At 41.6% G+C, this 24,865-nt stretch overlaps 1 protein-coding gene across 1 annotated transcript in view; it reads left to right on the top strand.

Moving 5' to 3' along the window:
* Positions 1–24,865, top strand: part of nbas (NBAS subunit of NRZ tethering complex) — a 143,665-nt gene that overhangs the window by 49,938 nt on the left and 68,862 nt on the right. The window contains exons 28-40 of the mRNA XM_069514751.1: positions 563–685; positions 767–869; positions 1,172–1,249; positions 1,393–1,547; positions 5,444–5,556; positions 7,897–8,010; positions 11,370–11,483; positions 13,016–13,173; positions 14,155–14,238; positions 16,683–16,847; positions 17,849–17,962; positions 19,092–19,215; positions 24,126–24,202. Coding sequence (XP_069370852.1) covers positions 563–685; positions 767–869; positions 1,172–1,249; positions 1,393–1,547; positions 5,444–5,556; positions 7,897–8,010; positions 11,370–11,483; positions 13,016–13,173; positions 14,155–14,238; positions 16,683–16,847; positions 17,849–17,962; positions 19,092–19,215; positions 24,126–24,202 — 1,522 coding nt within the window. The remainder of the gene's footprint in view (positions 1–562; positions 686–766; positions 870–1,171; positions 1,250–1,392; positions 1,548–5,443; positions 5,557–7,896; positions 8,011–11,369; positions 11,484–13,015; positions 13,174–14,154; positions 14,239–16,682; positions 16,848–17,848; positions 17,963–19,091; positions 19,216–24,125; positions 24,203–24,865) is intronic.

Genomic DNA, 24,865 nt, shown 5'->3' on the forward strand with positions numbered 1-24,865 from the left:
GTTGTAAATATCAGGGCTTGCTGTCTGTCTCTATCTTATGCTCACACACACACACACACACACACACACAGGCACCTGATTACTATGGTAATGAGCTGCAGCAGAGGGCGAACATCTGTAGCGGCACGACCCTGTTGAGACTGGGGGTGCCATGCTAATCCCACACCAACACACGCATGCACACGTGCCCTCTTCCTCTCTCGGTCATACATCACTACCGGTGTCAACACACTCTCACACATACACAAACACACAAAAAGCAGTGCTGTGTTGTTTTATCTTCTTGCTCTTCATTCCTGCTCTACACTTTATCCATCAGCACTGTGGCTGGCAAATGACTTTCTGCTGCCAAAATAATGAACAGCTTAGAGCGTACACATCCTGTCTTTCTCCGTCTTACTTGCTCACTTGGATCCCCCCCCCCCCCCCCACGTTTCTTCTCTTTTGGCTTTTTTCTGATACCTGCTGCTGCCAGCCTTCCTGTGTGCTCCGTTTGCTGATTGAACGTTCTGATTAATGTGACTCAACAGTGTATGCCTCTGTGTGTGCATATTCTTAACAGTGTGGTGGAGGTTCTTGAGAAGCACGGTCTGCAGAAGCCCATCTCATATGTGAGGAACAGCCAGAACAGCGAAGAGGAAGCCCACCAGCTCATGGTCAAACTGTGCCGCCACACTGGCCGCAAGTATGGAAATGCAGAAGTGCACTTTCATTTGCACAAAATCCCCTAAACATACCGAGTATTTACATGTTAATGTGTTTACAGAAACCCTCCAGTGAGTGAGATGGTGTGGAGAGGGCTGATGCAAGACCTGCTGGACATGCAGCAGAACGTCTACACATGTCTGAAACCAGAGATATGTCACCAGGTATTGCAACACAGCAAAAACTTCACTACACACAAAATACTCTGATATTAAAAGTGTAAGTTAAAGTGTTCTTTTAGTTTAAGGTGTAAAATGTGTACATATGCACATTTTGTACCTTTAATGACACTTATGTCCCTAAATAAACATTAAACTGCATTTTCCCACCTCCAGACCCTCTCAATGAAGAGTAAAGATTAAATAACTACAATGCTCCTTATCAAACAATGTTTAAACTTTTGTTCCCTTAAACACTATCTCTCCCAACATATCACTTTATCTCTGCTTCTCCCCGACTCCTCCAGGTATTTGTGGAATCTCTGTTGTGCTCCAGCCGTGTGGAGAACGTGCGCCTGGCAGGGCAGCTCATGCATTGCTCCCAGGTATATATTAAATATGACTTGCAGCTCCACTTCAGAGCTGCACTCACACCGCCTATTGGGGACTCCAGCTATTAAATCACACCACAATGAATGTTAATGCGTGCAATCTCATTGATGTCTTGATTTTGAATTAATGCTTCCAGGTCAGCCAAGATGTTCCTGTCAGCTTGTCATTCCGGGGCAAAGGTTACACTCTGAAGGTGGCCTATGACAACAGTGTGGAATTAGTGTTGGCTGCAGCCAGAGAATACTTCAACTCCTCCACAACGCTGACGGACCCCTGTATGGGCCTGGCTAGGTGAGGAATGAAATGAGGATGAGCATTTCCATCCATTTGAGGAGTAGTATTTTAAGGGGCTTTAGAAGATTGTGTGAGACTGTAGATTTCATTTGGTAAAGATTAGTAAAGATTAATGTTCTGTACTAGATTGCACTTTATATGATCAAACTCATACAATGCAGAAGTGTTTGTGTGCGATCTGAAACCTTGTGTTGATGTTATGTTTTAAAAACACCATTTATTTATGTGTGAGTGGATGTATGCTTTTGTGTTCTTATTGCTGGTGGCTGCTTTTATATCTCCTACATTATTTAACACGAAGTTTATAACAAGTATTTGTATGTGAGTTGTTTGTGTGTGTGTGTGTGTGCGCGAGTGTGTGTGTCGTTGGTTTCAAATCACAGAGGGTTGCGGTGGGTGTCTAACCTTACCGTCTGTTCCTAGTGGGGAAGTGGGACAGTAATTGGGTCGTCATTCATTTATAGTAACTAACACATGAGGCCTCCCTCCGCACACTTGGACAACATCATCCATTGTACCACTGTGTGTATTTTCTGCCTGTGAATTTGAGATATGACACAGAAAAGTAGTTTCTGGGCATATGCCCATCACTCTGAAATTAATCGTCCTTACTGACTGGTGGCCTTCATCCTTTAGATTAAAATAAACTGCTCCACAGACACATTTTATCCCGTGAATGAAATATCAATGACACACACACACACGTAATCAGACACGTGTTCTTCCCACAATCTGCACTTGACTTTGTCCTGTGAAGGTATGCAGCCCTGTGAATGGATGCTAAGCAAAAGTTTACACAAGGACACAATTGCTGGGGATCCCTTCTAACTATACCACAGTGATCTCACAGCATCACTCAGGAGAGACAGACAAGTGGCACACTCACATAGAGAGACTGACAAACAAGAAAGAGACAAGCAGGGAAGTGGAATGTACTTCAAAAACTGAAAACTCAAATATTACTTAGAATCCAAAATGACAAAATGTTTGTCAGACGCTGTTTGTCCTACATACGCGTCATTATCAGAGCCAGACAAAGATCAATACATATGCACCTCATCCATATTCATTTTAGTATATGCAGTAATACTTGATATCGTCACTCTATTAAATCTGTTCTTGCTTTTCAACTCAACTCCCTCTTAATTTGTGTGCTTTAGTCTTCAGGCTGGTTCCAGGGAACTTGCTGTCAGTCCTGTTCTAGATAGATGAAATGTTTTCCAAATGTCTCGGGTGTAACATTTTGGAACTCGCAGGGACTCTGGTGACAGAAATGCACAGATTTCAACAGTCATTATGCAGAAAATAAAGCCTAAAAGGAATGATTTGTTTTGTTGCTGGTTGTCTCTCTGGTATTTGAGAAAGCTCATCTTACGAGACCTTGAGTGGTGAGAGAGCTGGAGCAGAAATGAAATAGAGATGAAGAAAGCATAGGAAAAGAAAACTTTGAGGGGATTGCGTCAGTTCACTGCTGCCCGATGGGCTGGTGTTCGGCTTGGTTTTTGTGTCGCATTGTTTTACAAATATTAACTTGTTTTCATGTGTGTTCAGCGTAGACGATTTATCTGCAGATTACAGAGCTCTTACTACAAAGGGACGCTGGAAGTAGGGCTGCTGAGGGTGATGCAGCATTACTTACTGGTTGGGAGCTTTAACTGCAAGACAAAGAAGATTAAACGAATTACATTTAAATAATATATCGATTCATTTGAATGATATTTGATTTTAAAACTTTCTCTGGATGGTTCAATGGCGGCTAACCGCTATCAAATCGCCCCGAGCCTTAACTCCGTCGCTATCCCTGTACAGCAGTCTCAGTCGACAATCAATCGTGTGAAATGTCCATAGCTGAATATGGCGTCATGCTGCTTTGACTTGCAGGACGTTATTGTTCAAGTTTGCTGTCTTCTGTAGCGTAAAATGTGCTAAAACAAATGTAAGTTGTGGTCATAGAATCAATATAAAAATCTTCCCTTTTGTGCTACATTCAATGATGCCATTATACAGAAGTCCTCTTCACACCCTCAACTCCGACTGACTTCCATCATCCTTGGATTGTTGAACCTGAGACTGAGTTTTTTACCATAGTCTCTTTGAACACCGTCCACACACGCGCCTGCAGACACTTCACAACACGAGTACATAATCAACACACTCTCTCACTATCTCTCATTCGCTCATCCACAGCTCTTTCCTCTGCTGTCATTTGCCAGGACAAACCTCTTGTTCCTGGCAAGAACGCCGGCCGATACTCAAAGAGTGGTAGGCTGAGTGCTTTGCCGAGTGCATGGAGTCACGCAGTTTATTAAGATGTGTGGGTTTCTCTTATTACACCGATAAGGACTCTTCTTCCACATTAGCCATCTTTGTTTTGCTCACTGCGAGGGTCAGAGAAAACTGCGGTTCCGTGTATGTTTCCTCCTCGAGTACACATCCCAAGGACGATCCCCTCTTCTCTACTCCACTGATGCTGGTGTCTTTAAGCCGCTGATTTATGTGGGATTTATGTTAATCGAAAATTTATCATTTTATTTTTTTCCCCCACTTCTCTGCGTCTACTCTGTATTTTGCTTTGCTGTGTAATTGTTTGATGAAAAACCAAGAAAATGTGTGCACTTTAAAAGAGGCACACTCACTTTCACACAGACAGTCAGTGTCCTGTTACATATGCCAAGTGATGTGCTACATAATCCTATTAAGGGTAATGAGTGTGGATTGTGTTGCAAGAGAAACCTCCCGTGTATTAAATCTGTCAAATTAGTCTAGACTTTGTAAATAAATCCATGCGAGTCGTGGGAGCACGTTTCTGATCTCAATATTGAAATGTCACAAACTTCACGGAATTAAAGTTAACACCACTTTTCTCAAAATCTGTACCAAAATGAGCAAAAGCCATTAGTCCTTCCTCCTGAGTTTGTCGTTCAGTCGGCTCTGTTGCTCCTGCTTTGCAGACATTTTCTGCAGGATCAGAGTGAAATGTACGTGAGAATTTTTAAGTGCCACCATCACTCCTGTTTGAACCAAATTCCACTCATGTAGAAAACAATTTATGATTTGAGAAACTTTTGCTTTTCTGATAATTACTTCCACCAAGGACGTTATGGTTTCATCAGAGTTTGTTAGTTTGCAGGATTACTTGAAAACGACTGATCGATTTTCATGAAACTTTTTGGGGGAAGAAAGAACCCAGCAGATACAGATAAATGGGCAGAACTTGCAAATTGTTGTCATTTTCTATGGCTTTATCCTTTGTGGAGGTATACACTCCCAGAGAGCCCCTCCAGTTGGGCAGTAGTTTGACTTTTTACCCCCCCTAAGGAGGTTTTGTTTTCGACCTGGCTGTTTGTTGGTTGGTCTGTTTGTTTGTGAGCAAGATAACAGAAAAACTACTGGACAGATTACGTATGTGGGATTGGTCAGGAAATATTCCATTACGTTTTGGTGCAGATCTGGATCCAGGAATCTTTTTATCACTTTCTTTAACGTTGCAGGGTTCTTTTTCCAAAACTGATAAGGAATAATTAACGGATCTTGATCAGGCATATTTAGGGGACTGATCCCTAGAAATGTTTAGTGTGGTGCAGCTTGATTGAATTTAAGGGGATTATTGGGTCTTAGCGGAGGGATGCACTTTTCTGGTTCACTCTGTCAGATTTATTGATGACAAGATTAAAACTGCACTCGTATCTTTCCATTTAATAAATCTAGATCCAGCAAGAATACATCTCACTATAGCTCTTGTCCATATTAAACAATTGTAATAGACATGTTATTAGTGTGCTTTAGAGCTGCTGCTAGGTGGATTTTGCTACACTGACTGGTTATTCTAGGGACTGATGAGTAAAACAGACTGAAAATCGTTTGCTGCCTCAACTGGATGTCGTGTTTTTCAGGGCGTGTCTCCAACTGATCTCGGACAGTCCTCCGGCTGTCCAAGAGGAACTGGACCTCATCAGCGCTCTCGGCCAACTGGAGGACTTCAGTGTGAACATCCTCCCGCTGCAAGGTAGAGAGAAAAATGTGTCAGAGAGAAAGACATAGACGATTTTATCAATCAACCACAAATGTGCAGTTGTGTGAGTCATTCAAGTTTTTTTAAATAAGATTTAAGACTTCCTTCACCCATCCACCATCCAGCTTGTCTCCCTCTCTGCCGTCAGCTCCTCCAACCCTCCATATGTCACCTCTTCTCACTACTATATCTAAATATATGGTTATTTATGGATCAACTGTTGAGCAAACAACATCTGCCTGATGGCCTAATTAGGATTGAAGTGTTTGGTCTCTGCGTGTGTGCTCTCTCTCACACACACACACCCCCATATACCAACAAACACACACACACACCTCCACATCTCTTTTTTTTTTTTTTTACAAATGTTCTGTTTCATCTGTAAACCTGACCGATCAGTATTCCCCTCCACGCTCGTTCGTTCTCTCTTTTTTTTGGCTCCACATTGGTACCCAACCGGCATGGCTCTCTGTTAAAGGAAACTGTGGAGCCAGAATAAAGTGGCTTGGCCCCCTCATCGCCTCACCTCTGAACCGAGGTTTTGTTTGCCCCTGAGGCCTCGTCCCCATCTTTGCCCTCATCAAACTGAGCTGCCAGCATTAAACCCCTGTGACAGAAAGAGACATAAACTGTCATCTTTCTCTCTCTCTCTCTCTTGTCCTTTTTGTCCTTTCTGTCTTTGCATCACTTATCCCTTTGTTTTTTTTCCCCACTTGTTTTTTGCCCCCCTACTCTTGTTCCATTCCTCCACACCCCTTGCTCTCCACTTTCCAATTATTACTGTTTTATGTTATATCAGTGAGTATTCTCTAAATCCTGTTTCCAGCACTCAGAAACAGAGTATTACTGTATTGCTGATAGTGCTCTTCTTCACTTGAATATTATTTATACTAACTCAAGGACACGTGCACTCATACCTCATACACACACAAGAAAATACGCCTTATTTTTCTCTTCCCCCAAAAGTAAAAGCCCCATCCTGCACGCAGGGTTTGCACACTCTAAGATAAACACTAACAACTATCAAGTGAAAAGATTCGAGTGCAGGTAATCCATCTCAGGCTGTCTCCTGCCGCTCTCCTACAGAGCCTAAGGCGAAGCTTCATAGACACCACCCTCCCTAGAATTCCCTCTAGGCCTCGCCCAAAGTGATGCCGAGCCATAAAGATCCTCAGCAGGATGCAGAGGAAGCACAGAAGCCTGTGGAGGCACTAAACACGCCAGGTTTCAGTGCAAGCTTAGAAAAATATGGAAATTGAAAGTTTAAAACCTGTCTAACAAAATCACTTCCATCCTGAGAATTGAGAAGAACCAGAATGCTTCTAAGTATTCTCCAAATGAAATTCATACACTGTAGTTAATATTAAAGAATACGCTTTGAATTTCAAACACCCAAGAACTTTGTTTTTATACCCACAGTAACCAGTTTACGAGGTTTACAGCTAAAACTAATGCAGTCTGATGCAGAAGACAACCTTCATGAAGGTTAGAATATTTAGTATATCTTGAGGTTTTGGTTTAAATTCACGGTTTTAAAAATAAGACCAACAAAATATTAGGCACATCTATTAGTATAATGTAACGCAGTTCGACAGCACTACAAAGTGCAGCCTTCAAAACGAGCATGAGGCAGAATCAGCACCTCTCTAAAGCAGCCTAAATTAGAATTGAATATTATAATCATGAATAAGGTGCTGGACTGCATTTTGTCAAGTGAACCTAACACACTGATCAATGATTGAATTAACTTCAACATGTGTAAAAAGAATGTGTTGTTGTTGAAGGCACAACATGAATACTGAATATTGTATTTGCAGTCGGATTATTCAAGCATTACCTTACGATACATTGAACCTTCAATTTTTGTTTATTTGACCATTGTATTTACATATTTCAGTTTTGATGCACTTGTAATATCTGCCTTATGTTTCCTCCAGGACTGACACTTACAATTATTTAATGGGGTTAATCTGTTTATTATAGTCTTGTTTTGTCTATGAATATCAGCAAAAATGTAAAAAATCACAGTTCAAGTCCAAGATGTGGACAGAACATTCTTTCTAATTGATGTAAGATTCATCGGTTAATATCTGCAGCTCAATTTCTTTATTATGATTATCAAATTTTGACATATGTATTTGCTTATTTTTAGTCTTAGCCCAAATGTTCTTATATGTTTTTTATGGTTTTGTTAAAAAAATCATCATCAATATTGGCTAATGTATAATGTTCATGTACTATACAACATTTAATTATTTTCCTGACTGTTCTTTACTGTAGAGTAATTAGTGAAACATGCCTGACACCCTTCTCCCTTCCTTCTCTCCTTCCCAGTGCGGCTGCGATCAAACCGTCTGTCTCTGATAGAAGAATGCTTCGTCGACTGCCCCATAGCGTACAGGCAGTCCACCACTCTGCTGAACCTGGCCTCACTTCTCCGAGTGGCAGGTACTTAAAGATTCAGACGCAACAAGTCATTTTCTGACACCACTTACCTCATCACATCATTACAGCCCTATTCCACTTTTTAAAATTTTTTTTATTCCATCATGTAGAAAATGTGTTTGACGTTAACATCAGGGATCCAGACGATTCTCTGCTCTGGTGGCAGGTTCATGTTAAAGCTCATGAGATGAAGTGAGAAAGTGTGGCTGACACGAGGTGCAGAGATGTGCCCCAACATGCGTGGGCACTGACAGATCTCACACAAGAGGGGAATTCATCTTCATGAGTAGTGTTTCAGCTCGCAAGCAAAAATCCATACTAAAGCACTTAAGTGGCGCACACACACACACACACACACACACACACACACACACACACACACACACACACACACACACTTTGAAGAAATGAGCAGATTATTTTTTTTATTTCTCAGTGCACATACCTTGTTTACTCTTTAAACCCATTTTTTCTGTGCTCAACTTGAAGTAGTTTTGAAATTCAGGTTCAGTGGGAGGCCATTATAGGGATAGATCACCCAAAAATTTAAATTCACCCATTATCTACTCACCACTATACAGATGAAGTGTCCACAAAACACTTTTGGAGTTTCAGGGGTAAACAACTCTGCAGCCAAATCCAATACAATTAAAGTTAATCATGACTGATTCTTCAAAAACAGAAAATGTAAAAAAAAAACAGAAAAAAAACAGAAAATGCCTCTATACTGCTCCTGTGGCATCATCCAAGTGTCCGTAAGCCCCGACATACAACTTTGAGTCGAAAAGAGGTCATTCACACAAATGACCTCATTCCGAGTTGAAGGTAGAAAGTATGGAGGCATTTTATGTATTTTTTACATTTGAAGAATTAGTCAATTGAATTGGATTTGGCTGCAACACTGTTTACCCCTGCAACTCTAAAAGTGCTTTGTGGACTCAAACACTTCTCCCACCCCTCCATCGGCATAAATAATGAGTGAAATTTCATTTTTCGTTAAGTTGATTCAGTACTAAAAGATATGCAGCTTCGATAGACAGATGAGAATCAGCTGCCATTAGATTCTGTCTTGGCTCTAATTGACTGTTGTTTCATTCTGTGGTCAAAGTTGTGGTCATTTGAGACTCATTATTCTGTTTTTCATCCTGTTAGCTCATTAAATTTCAGATGGTTTTTGAGACCTGAGCTTAATTCATGTAGAAAAATCCGTAGTGCTTTGATTTGTGGTACCTAAAATTCGGCACCCAATCTTTGCTCTTTTAAACTCCTGTGATGACCTCATGTTTCTTTTAAAACCCACAGAGAAAAGGGGTTTAAGCTCAAACACAGGACCAGACCAGCAAAACCAGAAATCAACACAAATCTAGCAAACTCTGCCTATCAGGCCTCTGGCAATCCTCATTTACTGTGCTTTTAATAAACAGATTCAGTGTCTTTAAGCTTTATATTCCTCTCCGGAGGTGTTACCATGATTCAACCTCTTTACAGAGAAATATTTTCAAGTGTAATTTTCCTACTTAATTTATTTCATTTGTGTGTTTGTGTGAGCTCTCGTATCTCACACTTGGGATTACTAAGTACAGAAGTGTATCACAGCGAAGGGTAAACACAGCAACACATGACCAGATTATGTAAAGAGAAAAACACAGTTCTATTCTATATTCTGATGAAATGCATGAAGTCCTACCTTTACAAAACTACCAACTGATAACTTAAAGGAAAGAAGATTTCATCCTGTTACTTCTCATCTCCTAAAGTTACTCCAACATTTCGTTCTTTTATTTTAAGTTTCTGCTCTTCAAGAATCTGAACTCAACTCTCTGCTGCTCTGTTGCCTCCTTCTCTCTTCTGTCCTCCGTCTCTTAACCCGCAGCCTGTTCTGTCTTCCCTCTCTGAGGCCTGTCACCAGCTAAAGGAAACCTGATAACTGGCCTTGTGGCATTTCAGTGTCTGTGCCGCTCACATTCAGTTAGCAGGCAGCTCTCGCTGTGTGGTTTCAGAAAAAAAGAGGCACGCGGAGATGAGAAGAGGAATAAACAAATTTTTAAATAAATAAATACGGGGGGGAGGCTTTTGAAGGGCGCATAGCTGCGGGGCTCTGTGGTGAATATTTAATGTAGGTATCACCAGCACACCGGTTGAAAACCCTGAGGATTTCGCTCCTGCCTCAGTCTACAGAAATGCTCTGTAATTCTTTCAGTGTTATAGGCAATGGGTAAGAAAATACTTGTTTTGGTATGAATGTATCAATAATTATTATATCCCAAATCAAAATTAAATCGTGCTGATTTGGAAAGGATCCCTGGGATGATCGAGTGAAGGGAGTAAAAACTAAATGAACTGGAGGGTTTTCTATTTGTTGTTTTTCTGACGTTGCTCACCTTTTCACCCCATCCTTTGATGGGTCCATCAACGACAGGTAAAGGCTGCAATTGGATTTCCAAGATGTCTGACTTATATTGGCTTGAGATAAGGGTCGATAAAAGCATTTGGTCTACAAGAACACAGGGTGAATGAAGTAAACACACACACACACACACACACACACACACACCTCCTCTATATTGAGGTCTTAACAGCCTTTGAAGACGTCCCTTCACTGGTCACCCTGAAAGTATTTGACCAATAAACCCCCACCCGTCCGTTGCTCACTCTGCACACAAATAGTCACATACTGGCACACACACACACACACACACACACACACACACACACACACACACACACAGAGAGAGACACACACACACACACAGAGGTCAATCCATTGCCATCACATTCCTTCATCTCTATGCCGCTGTTTGATCTCCAGTGTACAGTTTTGTTCAGAAGTCCTGTTTCTGCCCGAGCCTCTTTTGATCGTCCTGTGCTCTCCTTTTTGTTTATCGAGCTTACACTGCGATCAAAGGTTGTCCAGATTCGCCACGTGAATGTTAACACCACAACTAATCCCATCGACATTAAGATATCAAACTCTGATTTATTCCTCCTAAGCCAGACAGTGAGAATTGTTAATATTTCATTCTCCCTCTTTGAGATGAACAGACGCTGCAATAACCTCATTTATACCAGACGCCGATTAATATGTATTCTCGGGCTCGGTCTGTGATGCAGCTAATGCATCGAGACATCCTCGCGTTACAACTTTCAGGTTGTGTGTGTACATGTGTGTGTGTCTGTAGTCTGGTGGGGATTTAATAAGATGTTGCACTGTATGTGTAATGCAGGATGACGAGTTTTACTGTGTAAGCTTTGACATGTTGACATTTCTCAAGATGAAAAAATATTAAGATTGTGTTTTTGAGTTGCATCTCTCAATTGTCGATGTCTGCTGGAATAAAAAACTACGATGTGTCTGTGTTCAGGAGATGACGAGGCCACACGAAAAGGCCAAGTGCTGACCCTGCTGGCTGAGCAAGCTCTCCAATGTCCGGACTTCAAGACCTCTTACATCCACTGTCAGGACCTCATGGCTGCAGGTAGGTACCTTAGATGTCGCTGGAAAACTGTGCAGCATTACACAGCCGGTTGTAGACGTGTCACAGAAGTGCACTTAGGCTTGTAGAGAAGCTAATGTGACTTTCCCTCTCACCTGTCTGCTGTTTTCTCTTTTGACTCAGCGATAACATTCCAGGAGGGAAATGCTGTTTGAAAAATGATTTGAATTTTTACCAGCAGCCAGTCGCTCCCTTCTAATCTTATGACAAGCTCCAGGGTCAGTGTCATAAAAGTGTTAAAATGTTACACATCCTGTTTTGCTGTCCGTCAGCCCTCAGTTAGCTGTGGTTGTGCACAGAAAACTAAGCTGTAGTTTCATGACCTTGGTTGATAGAAGCTCCCACTTTTTTCCCCACTGAGAAATCATATAAGATCCACTCACATACTGAGTGAGCTCAGCACAGTCAGATGTGAGCAGCACTCAAATCATCAAGATAGTGTCCATTTTATTATTATGATTTAGCAATTACATTCTCATTCACTATTCTCAACAAATCTGAATTTCAGGACTGAAATGAAAACACACAGGTTGTAAATGTACGTGTGTATGAGTGGGTGTGGAATGTGTGTGTTTATTAAAGTGGGAAGACCCGATTCAAGATGAATCAAGATGAAAATCCCAAATTTAATAAATATTATCTGAGCGTCTGGCATCCACAAAGGTGTGTCTTCACATGGTAATATAATTATAACTCACTCAGAAGTTTGAGTGTGTTTTTGTTCTTTGATATTTCTTTAAGTTGGCGTCTATAATGTTTTTTCTTCTGATTTCAAACACTTGAAAATGACTCACTTTGGGTGTCTCCAAGCTCAGAGTGATTTAGTATCTGTTCAAGCACAGGAACAATAATAAGGATTTTGATATCACGGTAATATTCCTCCTTCTTCTCTTCTCCTCACACAGGGATTTAATGTGGTCACTGAGATAATGATATTTTGTCTGACCTTCCGTTTCATGTTGCGCCACGAGAAAAAACAAAATGAAGATGAAAAAAAATTTCAGTTCTTCAGAGTCTTCCCGGTGCACGGAGAAACGGTGTAGATGAGGAAGGTGTCATGGTGAAAGGGAAGGTGTAATCAGATAAGCACCGGTGTTCTCTGTCGGGGAACGCAGTGGGAGTAGTTGAATCTGTTTGTAAGAATGAAGTCTGGGCGGCGTCTTGGTTTTTGACTGTGATGAAGCTGGAACAAATGTAGCAAAGTTATTACAGCACGTCTGACTGATATTTCCCTTCAACGTGAAACTTGCAGGTTTCAATATGTATTAATATCTCAAGGGCTCGGAAGGTGACACCTTATTATACTGTCATATCTCAGCTTTTTTTCCTTTGCATGTTTTGGATTTTATACAGAATGAGTGTGTGCTCTAACTTGTGTCTTAACATGGCTGCTGTTATCTCCTGCACTCAATCTGACTTTTATTTAAAGCCACGTGATTTCCCCCCCCCCCTCCTGCCCGACTTCACCTCACCTTTCCTCCCCCTTTGTTTATGTCCATCTGTTCCTCCTCCAGGTTACAGCCCAGCCTGGGAGGTGTGCAGTCTGCTCGGTCAGCAGGAAGGATACTCGGACCTGGAGGCTCGGCAGGAGCTTTTAGCCTTCTCTCTCACCCACTGTCCCCCAGACAACATCCACGGCCTCCTGGCTGCCTCTAGTGACCTGCAAACTCAGGTTAGTCTCTTTGGTATCGTCCAACTGGCTTTGACAAACATAGATTTTTATGGATCAAATCATCTATTGATTCACCCATATGAAGGATTCACACGACACATAAGGAATTGGGGGGGAGTGGGGCAGCAGGTGTGTAGAGGGATGAGTAGATCAAAAACTGCGATAAGAGCTCCTGCACACTGTCCAACTTGCAATCAGTGATTTGTTATGCTGCGTAGTACTCGACCTTCATCAGGCAATGAAAATAATTTTTAAAATGCTGTCTCAAACACAGATTTGTATCTATTAAACCTAATTCTGATGATGGTTTATAATTGAATCAAGTTAGCTCTGGTTCACAGCAATTTCTGTGTCCAATTTGCTTCAAAATACCATGGGACAAAGCATCTCAGGCAATGGCTGAGAGAAGCAATTCACGGTTTGATGAATAGCTAATATAGAGAGAGAAACGGCAGGCGAGACAAATTAAACCATTCTGTTTACATAAGGAACAGGAGAGCAACACATATAACTGCTGAAGAAAGACAATAACATGAGCTTTGAACAAGAGGCTAATATCAGTTCTTTTACGCTAAGATGACCATGAATTATTCCTTTCTAAGATGCTGCAAGATGATTTGATTGTGCCACAAAACATAATGTAGGCCTAAGAAGGGAACATCACTTTTTGGTTGAATGTGTGACTATGAATGTAAATTCATGCCGAGTCATGCTTTGGTGTAAAGGGTCACCAGCTGAAGAGTTTGGGAACCTGTCATCCAAAAGACAGAAGAATTCATTTTCAGTGCATTTCCTCGTTGTCTTTCTGCTCAAGCTGAAAGAGAGAATTCTTTTAAATAAAACAATGAAACCGTCTGCTTGTTGACTTTTAATCAACCGATTATAACCCCATCCAAGTTTTCCCATTATTGTTTGGCTGTGTAAGAAAATAACAAACTCTTCTCTTGTTCTCCCATCTTCCTCCGTCTTTCTGTTCTGCAGGTTTTGTACCAGGCAGTTAACTATCAAATGGAGCCTGTTATCACCGAGAGTGGACGAGAGGCTGATGAGACAGACTCGGTGAAGGTTTGTGTATTTTAAATTTCATATATACAGTGTATGTTATTTGGGGGCGCATTTATGAGCATTCCGCACGTCTGCTCTTTGTCTGAAGGACTTTCCTCTATTCCTGCGAGGAAGTCTCTCTGTCCTTTCATTGTGTTCGTGTATGTTTTTCTATTGCTCCATATTTGATGAGGTGTAAATCTAGTGTTAAGGTTGCTCAGCTCTCTTGGTTTATTTATGCCTCCCCCTTCTCCTCCCCTTCAGCACTGCCAGCTTTATGATGCCTTTAGTGGCTGTTAATGTTTCATGACTTGCATTGCATCCCCTTTGTGTGTGGATAGCTTCTCATTTGTAGCTGACTGTTGTCATTTTACTGTTGTATTGATTTCCCTAATCCTCACTCGTCTATACTTAAGCCCTCTAGATGTTTGTGTGTGCGCACTCATGAGGTGGGTTTATTTATTTGTGCTTTTGTGTGTGTGTTTTTTGCTTTTTTTATTTTTTTTTACAAATGTCTTCACTGTTATGCGTGTTTGGGTTCCTTTCATTCCCTGACCCCCCAGTCCCCCTCCAAATTAAGTATTGATGAAAGGCACTAAACGATTTGGCTCCAGCCCACTGACCCTCTAAATGTGGTTGTGAAATTCTTTTCAATTGTGCCATATCCAATATACCATGGAAATTAGTGATGTGCTCACAAAAACACATTTGAATGTATTCACAGCCCAGTGCACCATTCATTTGTTCATTTATTTATTTTTAAAGGTCATGCAAGTAGTCAATCTGGGTAAGCAATATCTCTGTGGGTTCTTTTTTGTTTTTTAATTGAGAATTAAAGAATATATATACTTTGTCCTGCTTTGTGTTACAGGAATCATTTTTTGGGAGATTGGCCAGTTTCCTTTGGCATATTTTGTACTAATTTATTCCAGACGCTTGACTATTCCAAGTAACTCATAACCCTATTTCGTAGTAACATGTTTCTCCCAGTGTCAGTGCTAGCAATGTGTCTGCTAGCAGCATGTACTGCATAAAACTATTACCAAGCATAAATGTCCCTGTGTGAGAATATGATGAATAATGAATAATGGATTACTTTCCTAATTTGGTTAGGGTTGGCTTGTTTGGCTATTTAGATTTTTGTGGTAATGCATTTATAATAATGAGATAAAAAACACACATATTAAGAATTAAAATACTGATTTGGCCATTGATTACCATGGCAACATCTGAAGCTTTGATTTTTCAAAGCATTTGGGTCCGCCTTTGGACCTCCACACATCCACAGTGATGTGAATAAACTGCACGAAATAGTAAATAATTCGGGGGCGAATTTTGACGCACCAGACTATTCACAATAGGCGTGACACAATATGGTGAATAAATTATAAGGATTAAAAAGAAACAGGCCTCCGGAAAAAAAAGATGGAATCAGCATTGAGCGATGATGATCTGATAAAGATGAACTACCTTGGTACACCCTATATAAACGACGAGATGAGAACTTTGTGTGTTACACTGCTTGAGTTAGCAGCTCAGACTCTGCCACAACTGCTTCAGGATGAATTTCAAAATGTCCATCAGACACTATGGCTGCAGCAACTGCACCAAGATCATAGCTTTCTCTAGCATATTTCTTCTGCTGTTGATTCATTTTGTTCAACAGGAGTTTTGTCGCCTGTTGCAAGTCGGCAAAAATAAGTGTGAACAATGGCTAATATTAACAAATATGTTGAATAAATCGAGAATTAATAATATGTAAAAAGATGTGTCTAGTGTGCAAACACCACCGAAGAGCAACTTTCCTAAAAACATCATAAATTGTTTGCGTATTCTGTACAAAAACAGTAGAATCAGTGAAAAAAAATTACCCTGTCCTTTTTTTTCATGATAACAGCCAATTGATTAAATTCCCCTTGTTTCTTCTCATATAATTATGCTAAGCTAACTGGCTGCTAGCTTGTGTATTTAACAGACAGATAAATGAGTAGTATTGGCCTTTTTGTCAAACACTACACAATAAATCACACAACTTAAGCCTTGAGAAACAAGCAGTTACATGTTCAAGGTGTTTAGGTCATTGAGGAAAAATCACAGAGCTGCTTTGAGTAATGAATTGGTTTTGTGCTTCTTGAGAGGTGCATTTTGTAACTGCACTTTGCAGCACACAAACAAAGTGATATACAAATAGAGCCTAGCTCCTTTCAAGTGCTTAAGAAAAAGCAGAACACAACCATGCCTAATACCACACTGATACTCAAAATGCATCCTTTGGTTAACTGTAACATTACAGATGTAGTGATCACATAATTCCTCTGATGGTGCTTGTCATTTGCAAAAATGGAAGTGCTAATTCAGGATAAAGTCAAGTTGTAAAGAAATCTCTGTTGCCTTCTACTGCAGAGACGCCAGCCTGACATATCAGAATAACATATTTTCCTTTGCTTTCAACTGCGTGGCTCCAGGCTTCTGCTCCAACTGTGGGGACCGCGGGGGACCTGCTGCTCCGGACTACAGCCAAGACCATGAAAGTGCTGACCACTACAGGACTGACCACGAAAGCTGTGCTGACCGCAGTCAGCGACCACCGCTGGTGGAAAGAATCAATCAACTACCTGCGGCCGTTGCACGTAAGAACACTTTCACTAGTGTCTTTTTAATTTACATGACCACTAGTGAAGAGGATTTCCACATCAGGGACAGTAAATTTCCCAGAGTGAACTAATTAAGTAACTTGTGGGTTTATATGCCTGTGGGCTTTTGTGTTGTTGTATTGACCTAAGTGTGTTTGTGAATGCATGTGTCGTAAAAAGACATAATCAGGCCTATTGGCCTCCTGGCTGCACAGTGTATGTGTGCTTCCCAGGGCTGGGCGATATGACATCAAATCAATATCATGATTATTTCAAACTTTTATCTCGATTATGTTTAATTTCTGAGTATTTTACACCCACCCCCCAAGGATCGTGATCTGACAAACGTGTCTCATAAACTCAACAGCGAATCAAACAAACACAAAGTAAAATTACGTAAAAGTACGTGTCCTAATAACTTCTGATTAGTGATGGTGTTTATTGATAATGTGCAAAATGAGCGCAGATCAGTGGGGGACTTAAGAAGGAGGACTGATATGTGGTGGGGTCATACAGCGACAAGGTTTGTGAATACATTCATTGGGGAAAGTATTAACCGAATAAATGAGCAAGATTAAGTTGGTTAGGGGCTGTAAATGTCGGTTTCGATATATTTTCGGTTAATTGCCCAGGTGTACTGCGTCCCGTTCCTCTCACCCTCCTCCTCACAGACCTCATATGCTGTATCCAAAAACAACCAATCAAGAGCTCATCTCTTGCATAATTGATTGGCTCGCCTGTTGGATATCTGATTGTTGCCGGCGGCTGGACCGGTACAGTGGTTGCCGTGGCGGGGAGAGATTAATGGCATCTCTGGTCTCTGCATCCCTTTGTGTATCTGTGGTGGGTGGGGTGGAGGGTGGGAGGGCTGTTGCTCGTGGTCACAGGTTTCGAAAGGAAAGAGAATAAACGGAGAGGATGTCAGCTGTGGGACAGAGAGAGATGACAGTGCTGTGGGCACGTTGTGAAAGTTTAATGATGTTATGATGGCTCCTCAGGGTCAAGACGCGGGGGCCACCAGTCAGGAAGGGGCGCGTGAGAACTCAAACCTGGAGCGTCAAGGCTGTAGTCCCTTTTATCAGGAGCTCATTGAGGACCCCTATGCAGACCTGGTGAGTGGCTAGTGGCTCATTATTGCCTCTTCCTTTTATTTCTCTTGTCCTTTTTTTCCTCCCTCAGTCTACCTTCTTAAATTAAAGCAAAAAATGCCTGAGTAGCTTTATGACTCAAGGCATTTAATTAGACCCCCCCCCCCCCCCCCCCCCCCCCCCCATGACTTATAGATTCCTTCAAAAAACAGTGCTGAGACCAAATGAATATTGATTTCAGTAAGTAATTTTAAATTCAAAAGCAATTTGGAACAGTGCTTTCCAAGAAAAGAAGAGTAAACTTAGGCGTGACAGTATAATAGCGACTAAAATTAGAAATGTGGTCAAAGGTATAAAGCCCCAAACGGAAGGAAGGATGTTGACAGAGGGAGTATAAAGGAAGTAAAAAGGAAAAAAAGTAAGAAAAGGAGTAGTTTGACCTTTATGCCTAGAAAATGGTCGCCCTGGGCTATGACTGGGCTTTTTACTCAGAGGCACAAATCATGTAGATAGCTAAAAGAATGGACGCGAGGGGAAACAGAGAAGGCCGATACATCTCTTCTCATGACATTTTAATAGGCCTCTTCGAATCCTTTCCTCTGCTCCATCTCCAGCGCTCATCCATCTTGCATCATCCATCCACCAATAATGGCTCCCCACGTCCTTCTGTCTATGAGCCAGCTGATCAATGGGATTGTTTTTTTTTTTACCTTAACACTTTCAATGAGGGAAGTGGGGCGGGGGGTAGGTAGGGGCTGATTGAGAGAGAAAGATAGACAAATGCAACAAGACAGAGAGATGGATGGATGGATGGAGCGAGAGCGGGGGAGATTGACAGGAAACATTCAGTGTTAAAGTGATAGCTCTGAGGCCTGTGAGAACCCAAACGTCATTGTTCACCTCTCCAGCACTTGAAAGATTACTCGCTCTACACGGATCCTTTAAAGGAATCATCAGAATACCTCATGTTGAGAAGTATTACTTGGCTCTGAAGTTCATTGGTTTACTCAGTCGCTCATCTGTCCCACTTCCTGACAATTACAATGCTCTGTCACCTTAATCACATCTTCCTTTGCCATTTTTTTTCATCTGCTCTTCTGTACTGTGGGGACGCCTTCACTGTATGTGCTCTTCTCAATTGTTTCCCTTGTAGAGTCAAGATGTGTATTCATCCTACAAAGACCTGCCCCAGGAAAACTTTGCAGAGGTTTTGCTGAGAACTGGGAAACTGGCCGAGGCCAAAACTGAAGGAAAAACCCTGTTCCCTGCTACAGAGGGTAAGCAGATAACACACACACACACACACACACACACACACACACACACACACACACACACACACACACACACACACACACACACACACACACAAAAGGAATGTTTAACATGTGTAACATAAACCTTTTACCTTAAATTTTAACCCCAACCTCTCATGCCAGGGCCCCTATAGCACTTGTTCTGTACATCACAACCTCTATTGGAGGTTTTACTAAACAACCATGCCAATGTAAAGGATGCATTTGAAACTGACATCTCTTTTCATACATATAGGCAGCATAAACCAGCCTTAAGACTAATTTTAGACTGACTGACCAGAGCTTATTTTAGAATGGGATCAGACTTTCCCACAATGTTAGTTTTTCACAGTCTGATTCTCCAAATGACTGCAGTCAAAAAAGTCGTACTTTACATGTTGTAACTGGAGCCTTCTTTAAACAGATCTTTTGTCACAGTACAGACCATCTGTGTAGCACTCTTGAGGATTTCTTGTTGTTGTTTGTTGGAATAATTTTTAGTATGAGTTCAAAAATGATCTAAATATCCATTTTATTTCCCAAACTGTTCTAGTGCACTGTACACTCACTGAGCACTTTATTAGGAACAACTGTACGTCTTCTTATTTGCGCTTTTACTAAATGTGGCCACAGTGCAGTGCATCAAATGCTCTAAACAAAGGTCAGTAGCTTCAGTTAATGCTGTCTGATATATTCACATGTGCCAGTCCCTAGAGTTTATTCAGAATAGTGACAAAAATAAAAAGCATTCAGTGATATTCCTGTGAGCAGAAAACCCTCCACAACTGCGGAGAGTAGGAAAAACTCTGGAGGTCGATTATCTACAACAGCAGAAGACCAAATCCCCCAAGAGCAGATTTTTTTGGAATGTCTCTAACTGGTTTATGAACATGACAGTGAGTTCTGTCTGACTTAGATCTGGTGACTGGTTTGGCCACTGAAGTTCACAGAACACCTGTGGGATGTGGTAGAGCAGGAGATTGGCAGCGTGAAAGTGCAGCTGACAAATCTGCAAAAAACGATGTGACGCAGTCATGTCAACATGGAGCAGAAACTCAAAGAAAAGTTTCTGACATCTTGTAGAATCCTTGTCACAAAGTGCTGAGGCTGTTTCGAGTGAGAAAGGAGGAACTAACCCATTAATATATTTTAATAAAGTTCTCACAGAGAGTTTGAATATTTTGTGCACATTTGAGCCCTTCCATGTATTTGGCGACCTCCTCTTTTTTTTTCTTAAACTGTGAATTAGAACACGATCTCAAAGTGTTTGAGGAAGAGTGAGTGAGAATTATTTAATTCGAGTTTCTCAGGGCTTAGTTTCAGTGAATCTATCCTCTCCTGTCTCCTCTCCTCTCCTCTCCTTTCCTCCATCTGTCCAGCTGGGGACTCCCTCTATATGGTGGACTCGGTTGGAAGAATAGCCTCATCCTGATTAATTAATGTATCCCCAAGTATCCCCCGGCAACAGTAAATAATGACACCGTCACCGGCGCCGCAGCAGAGAGATAGCATCAAGTCAAAACATCAAGGCCATGTTGCGTGATGGATCACAGCAGCTCGCCAAAATCAATGGCACTACAAAAATATAGAGCAAACGTGTGTGTGTATATGTTGACACTGAAGAATGCAACCTACCATGGAGTGCTTCTGACACACACACATAAACATGTTCACACCCCCACATGTTCCACCAGATCAGAGCCCTCTTTCCTAACTGCCGTCTTTCAAAATAATATCTCTAGCCTTAAAAGTCACCTTCCCCTCTGAGCTGCCGTGGAGTGCGACGTGTTGAGAAAGGGAAAAGCCCATCCAGACGGCATTGCGTCTGATAACAACCTTCGATTAATGACTCCTCTAAGGAGCAACGCCGTCCGTCCTCAGAAACAGACTGGGAGATGGCCTTTAAAAAAACCAAACAAAAATAAATACATTGATTTTTCACCTGTCCCAGATAAGGTGCAGGTAATTAATGATGACACGAGTGGAAAGTAACTCAATGGGATTGAGCAGAGTAAAGTGCAGACCCAGGGACTCGGTGGGAGGGAACACACACACACACACACACACAACATGGAGCTGCTGTCATTGGTCACGCCTTGACCAGGCTGTAATCAGTTGTTTTTCACGCTGGCTGCACAGGTGAAGTAGTAACAAGTCACTGTCTCACCGTTCTGCTAACAATGTGCTGATTTAGCTGACACAGGAGCAGGACACACACACACACACACACACACACACACACACACACACACACACACACACACACACACACACACACACACACACACACACTCTCACACAGTCCCATGTACCCACTCCTTTTTCTCTCTCCGTTTTTCTCCCTGTCTCTCACACACTAGCAGAAATACCATATGCTTTAAAGTCAGTGCTATCTATTCTGTGTGTGTGTGTGTTTGTGTGTCTGCATGGGTGTGTGTGTTTACCCCTCTGGTAATTCCTGTCCCGATGGTATCAGTAGCTTTAGAGAGGCGTGTAATCAGCTCATTCTGAGGTGTAGCTCATTGAAACCCGGGAGGTAAGAGAGAAGGGGATGGAAAAAAAAGAGAAAAGGCGGAGTGTGGGCACTCTGCTTAAGAGAGCTGTTACACTTCTTTAAACTGGTGCATCACCCCCCCGATACATGCACACATTGAATCTCCACACTATAAATATCAGGTATCAACCCCGCGTGTGCACATGTGCCGAACAGTGTGCATTTTGTTCTGCAGTGTACATGTCTCTGCCTTTGCCTCAGTCTCTCTCCCAGTGTCCATGCTCTACTTTTCTCTGTCTGTTCTATTTTGTCTCAGGCTCTTATCACCAACACAGGCTTTTGTTCTCCTTGGGTCTGGGACTACAAAGTGATTCTGTCTGCGCTGCTCCTCTCTTCTCTCTCCTCTTCTCTCTCCCACTGCTTTCTCACATCGACCGAGTGAGTTAGTGAGTGATTAAAGATGGGAGTCTGTGTGTTTACAGCGTTTGGGGTTTTGTCTAGTAAATCTACTTCTTCAGTCATATCAGTACGAGTGTGATCGTTTGTGTGTGTGTGGGTGTGTGTGTCCTAATGTGTGATTGTCGGGCCCTGAGGCCACAAGTTTGGGATAGAAATCTGTCCCTGTGCCCAAACTTCTGTCTTGACTTCAAATCCCATCAGCCTTAGTGGCATTACAATAACATGGGACGTGTTCCAGTTCAACACTGTACATAATTCTAAACAAGAATTGAGAATACAGCGTCCACATTTGAGAGAAAAAACGTGACATCGAACAACTTTTGATTTGTAAATTAGCGCTGTTGGTGAACACTGTCATCCCACAATGCAACGCACAAAATAATTGGCGGCACTGCTCACAGCTGCGGAGCATTAAAACTAATTGCAGATGGTTATAACGCAGCTTGAGAAAATGTTTGGATGTTTGGAAAACATCTTTTTTGCTCTTCATGAGCTTTAATTGGCAGTGGCATTCCAAAAGTTGCCATTTTATTTATGTCCACTGGCGCAATTTTTGCATAATTTGCTGTTTGTACAAAACGACTGAGTACATTAATTTATTTTCTTGCTAGTTGCAAAGTTGTTTATCATATCAATAAATGTATAGTTGGACAAAATAATCACAGCTTTAATTTCAATAAATAACTTTCGAGCTTTGAAGCGCATCACAAGGCTTTCATCAGCAGATGGATTCTGCCTGTCATCGAAATAGAACTATTAAAGGCAGGACGATTTTCAGTCACGATTAATCGACTGTTTATCTTCTTGATTAATCAATTGATTGTTTAGTCTATTAAAGATCAGTGATGTATAGAATTTTAAGGAAAACACAAAATATTCCTATTTGACATGGTCGAACCAGTCGCGCTATTGTTTTTCATTTGTGTATCAAAATGTTTGTAGTGTTTTGAGTTCATCTATAATTGTGGAACAAAAAGCTTTTAAATGGACAGTGAATTAGTCAGATTAATGAATTCTTACCACTATTTCAAATTAAGTAATCGATCTAGTAATTCTGGAAATCTCTTTCTTTCCGTCTGTCGCTGGCATATCACAAGAACCGTTCATCTAATTGGTTTCACACTTGGCCTGTGTATTGTCAGGCCAAGGTAGTGCAGTGTCAAATTGTGTGTGGTTTGTACAGGACAACAGCGTGTTCACAACAACAGCTGATCCTCCAGAATCAGGGTTCTGTTGTGCTGAGTCCTATTATAGCTGAATCACCGCAGGTCACTTTTACAGTATTACAGGCCAAGCAAACAGACAGGTTTAGAATGACTACATACACATGCACAATTACATAGAATACTGTCTGCAAGTCGTATGCATTATGGAACTGGGACACAGCAGTGATTTGTCCAAGGGAACCTTCAGGTAGAAACTACTTATTCCCAGCACGCTGCCCTCGGCCAGATCACTGAATTAAACAGACAAGTGAAAACCCGTGAAACACGGATCGTATGTGATTCCTATAATCAAACTCTGCTTCCTGTCTTTGCTGTCGATAGATATGCATGAGCTAATTTGACATTCAGGGGACTCGACTTTAAAGTGCACTTAGATGAAGTTTGGACTCATCTGGAGAGCACTTATTACAAGTGGGCATGTACTCTTTGAATAATAAATGCTGCTCTGTGCAAGAAACCATGTGCATGCAGGCACAGACACACAACCAGTCGGTGCCTGTACACAGCATATACAAACACAGTCAACACAGACGTGCACACAATAGCCCAGAGACAAGATGGACACAATCCCAACATGGGACAAGAGTCATCCAAAAGAGGAGGGATGGGAGAGGGGGTGGCGGCTGTTAATCCTCAGTGCTTTAGTTAAAGTCTTTTCTTCCCCCTCTCTCTCTTTTTCTGTCTCTCCATCTCTCTCCACCATCCCATTCCAGTTCTGCTGCAGCTGGCCAATGATGCATTTCCCAGGGACATGATGCTGGCTCTGTCCTACTTACTGGCCCTGCCTCAGGTAGGTGGACACACACACACACACACACACACACACACACACACACACACACGCACATGCACAAACACGCACACACACACACACACACACACACACACACACACACACACACACACACACACACACACACACACATACTTTTCTTACACACGGGAACATTTTTATTGTAGTGAGATTCTGACAAATGGCAGTTAATCCATATCTTCTATTGATCTTTTAAGTTTCTAGATTTGCTTCAGTCACACTTAAAGGTCACTGAAATGCTATTCGTCACAGAACACGTGTCATAATCCGAGTAGCAGCATGTCTCCCTCAGTTCAGTCAACACACATGCTTTAATCTTGCCCACCTCATATTGTGTTGCTCCTGGAGGCCGTTCCTAGTCAGATGTCAAAATAAAAGTCTGATATTCTCATGGCTACCATTTCTAAACAGCAGTAGATTGTGTTCATGTGGAGGTAGTGAAATCCCTCATGAGTCTTAATTCTTGCTGCATCACCAGTGAAAGTAAAGGATGTTACATAGACATATCTGCAGAGCTTGTTTGCTCCAATCAGATTAAAGTGACATGAGTGACAAAAGTGAGGAGTCTGCATGTCATGATTGATACACAGGGCTTGTTGGCTTATTCATGGATGTTTCAGAATTGTTGGAGAACAGGAG

Source organism: Paralichthys olivaceus, chromosome 19 (genome assembly GCF_024713975.1).
Source record: "Paralichthys olivaceus isolate ysfri-2021 chromosome 19, ASM2471397v2, whole genome shotgun sequence".
Classification (NCBI taxonomy): Eukaryota; Metazoa; Chordata; class Actinopteri; order Pleuronectiformes; family Paralichthyidae; genus Paralichthys; species Paralichthys olivaceus.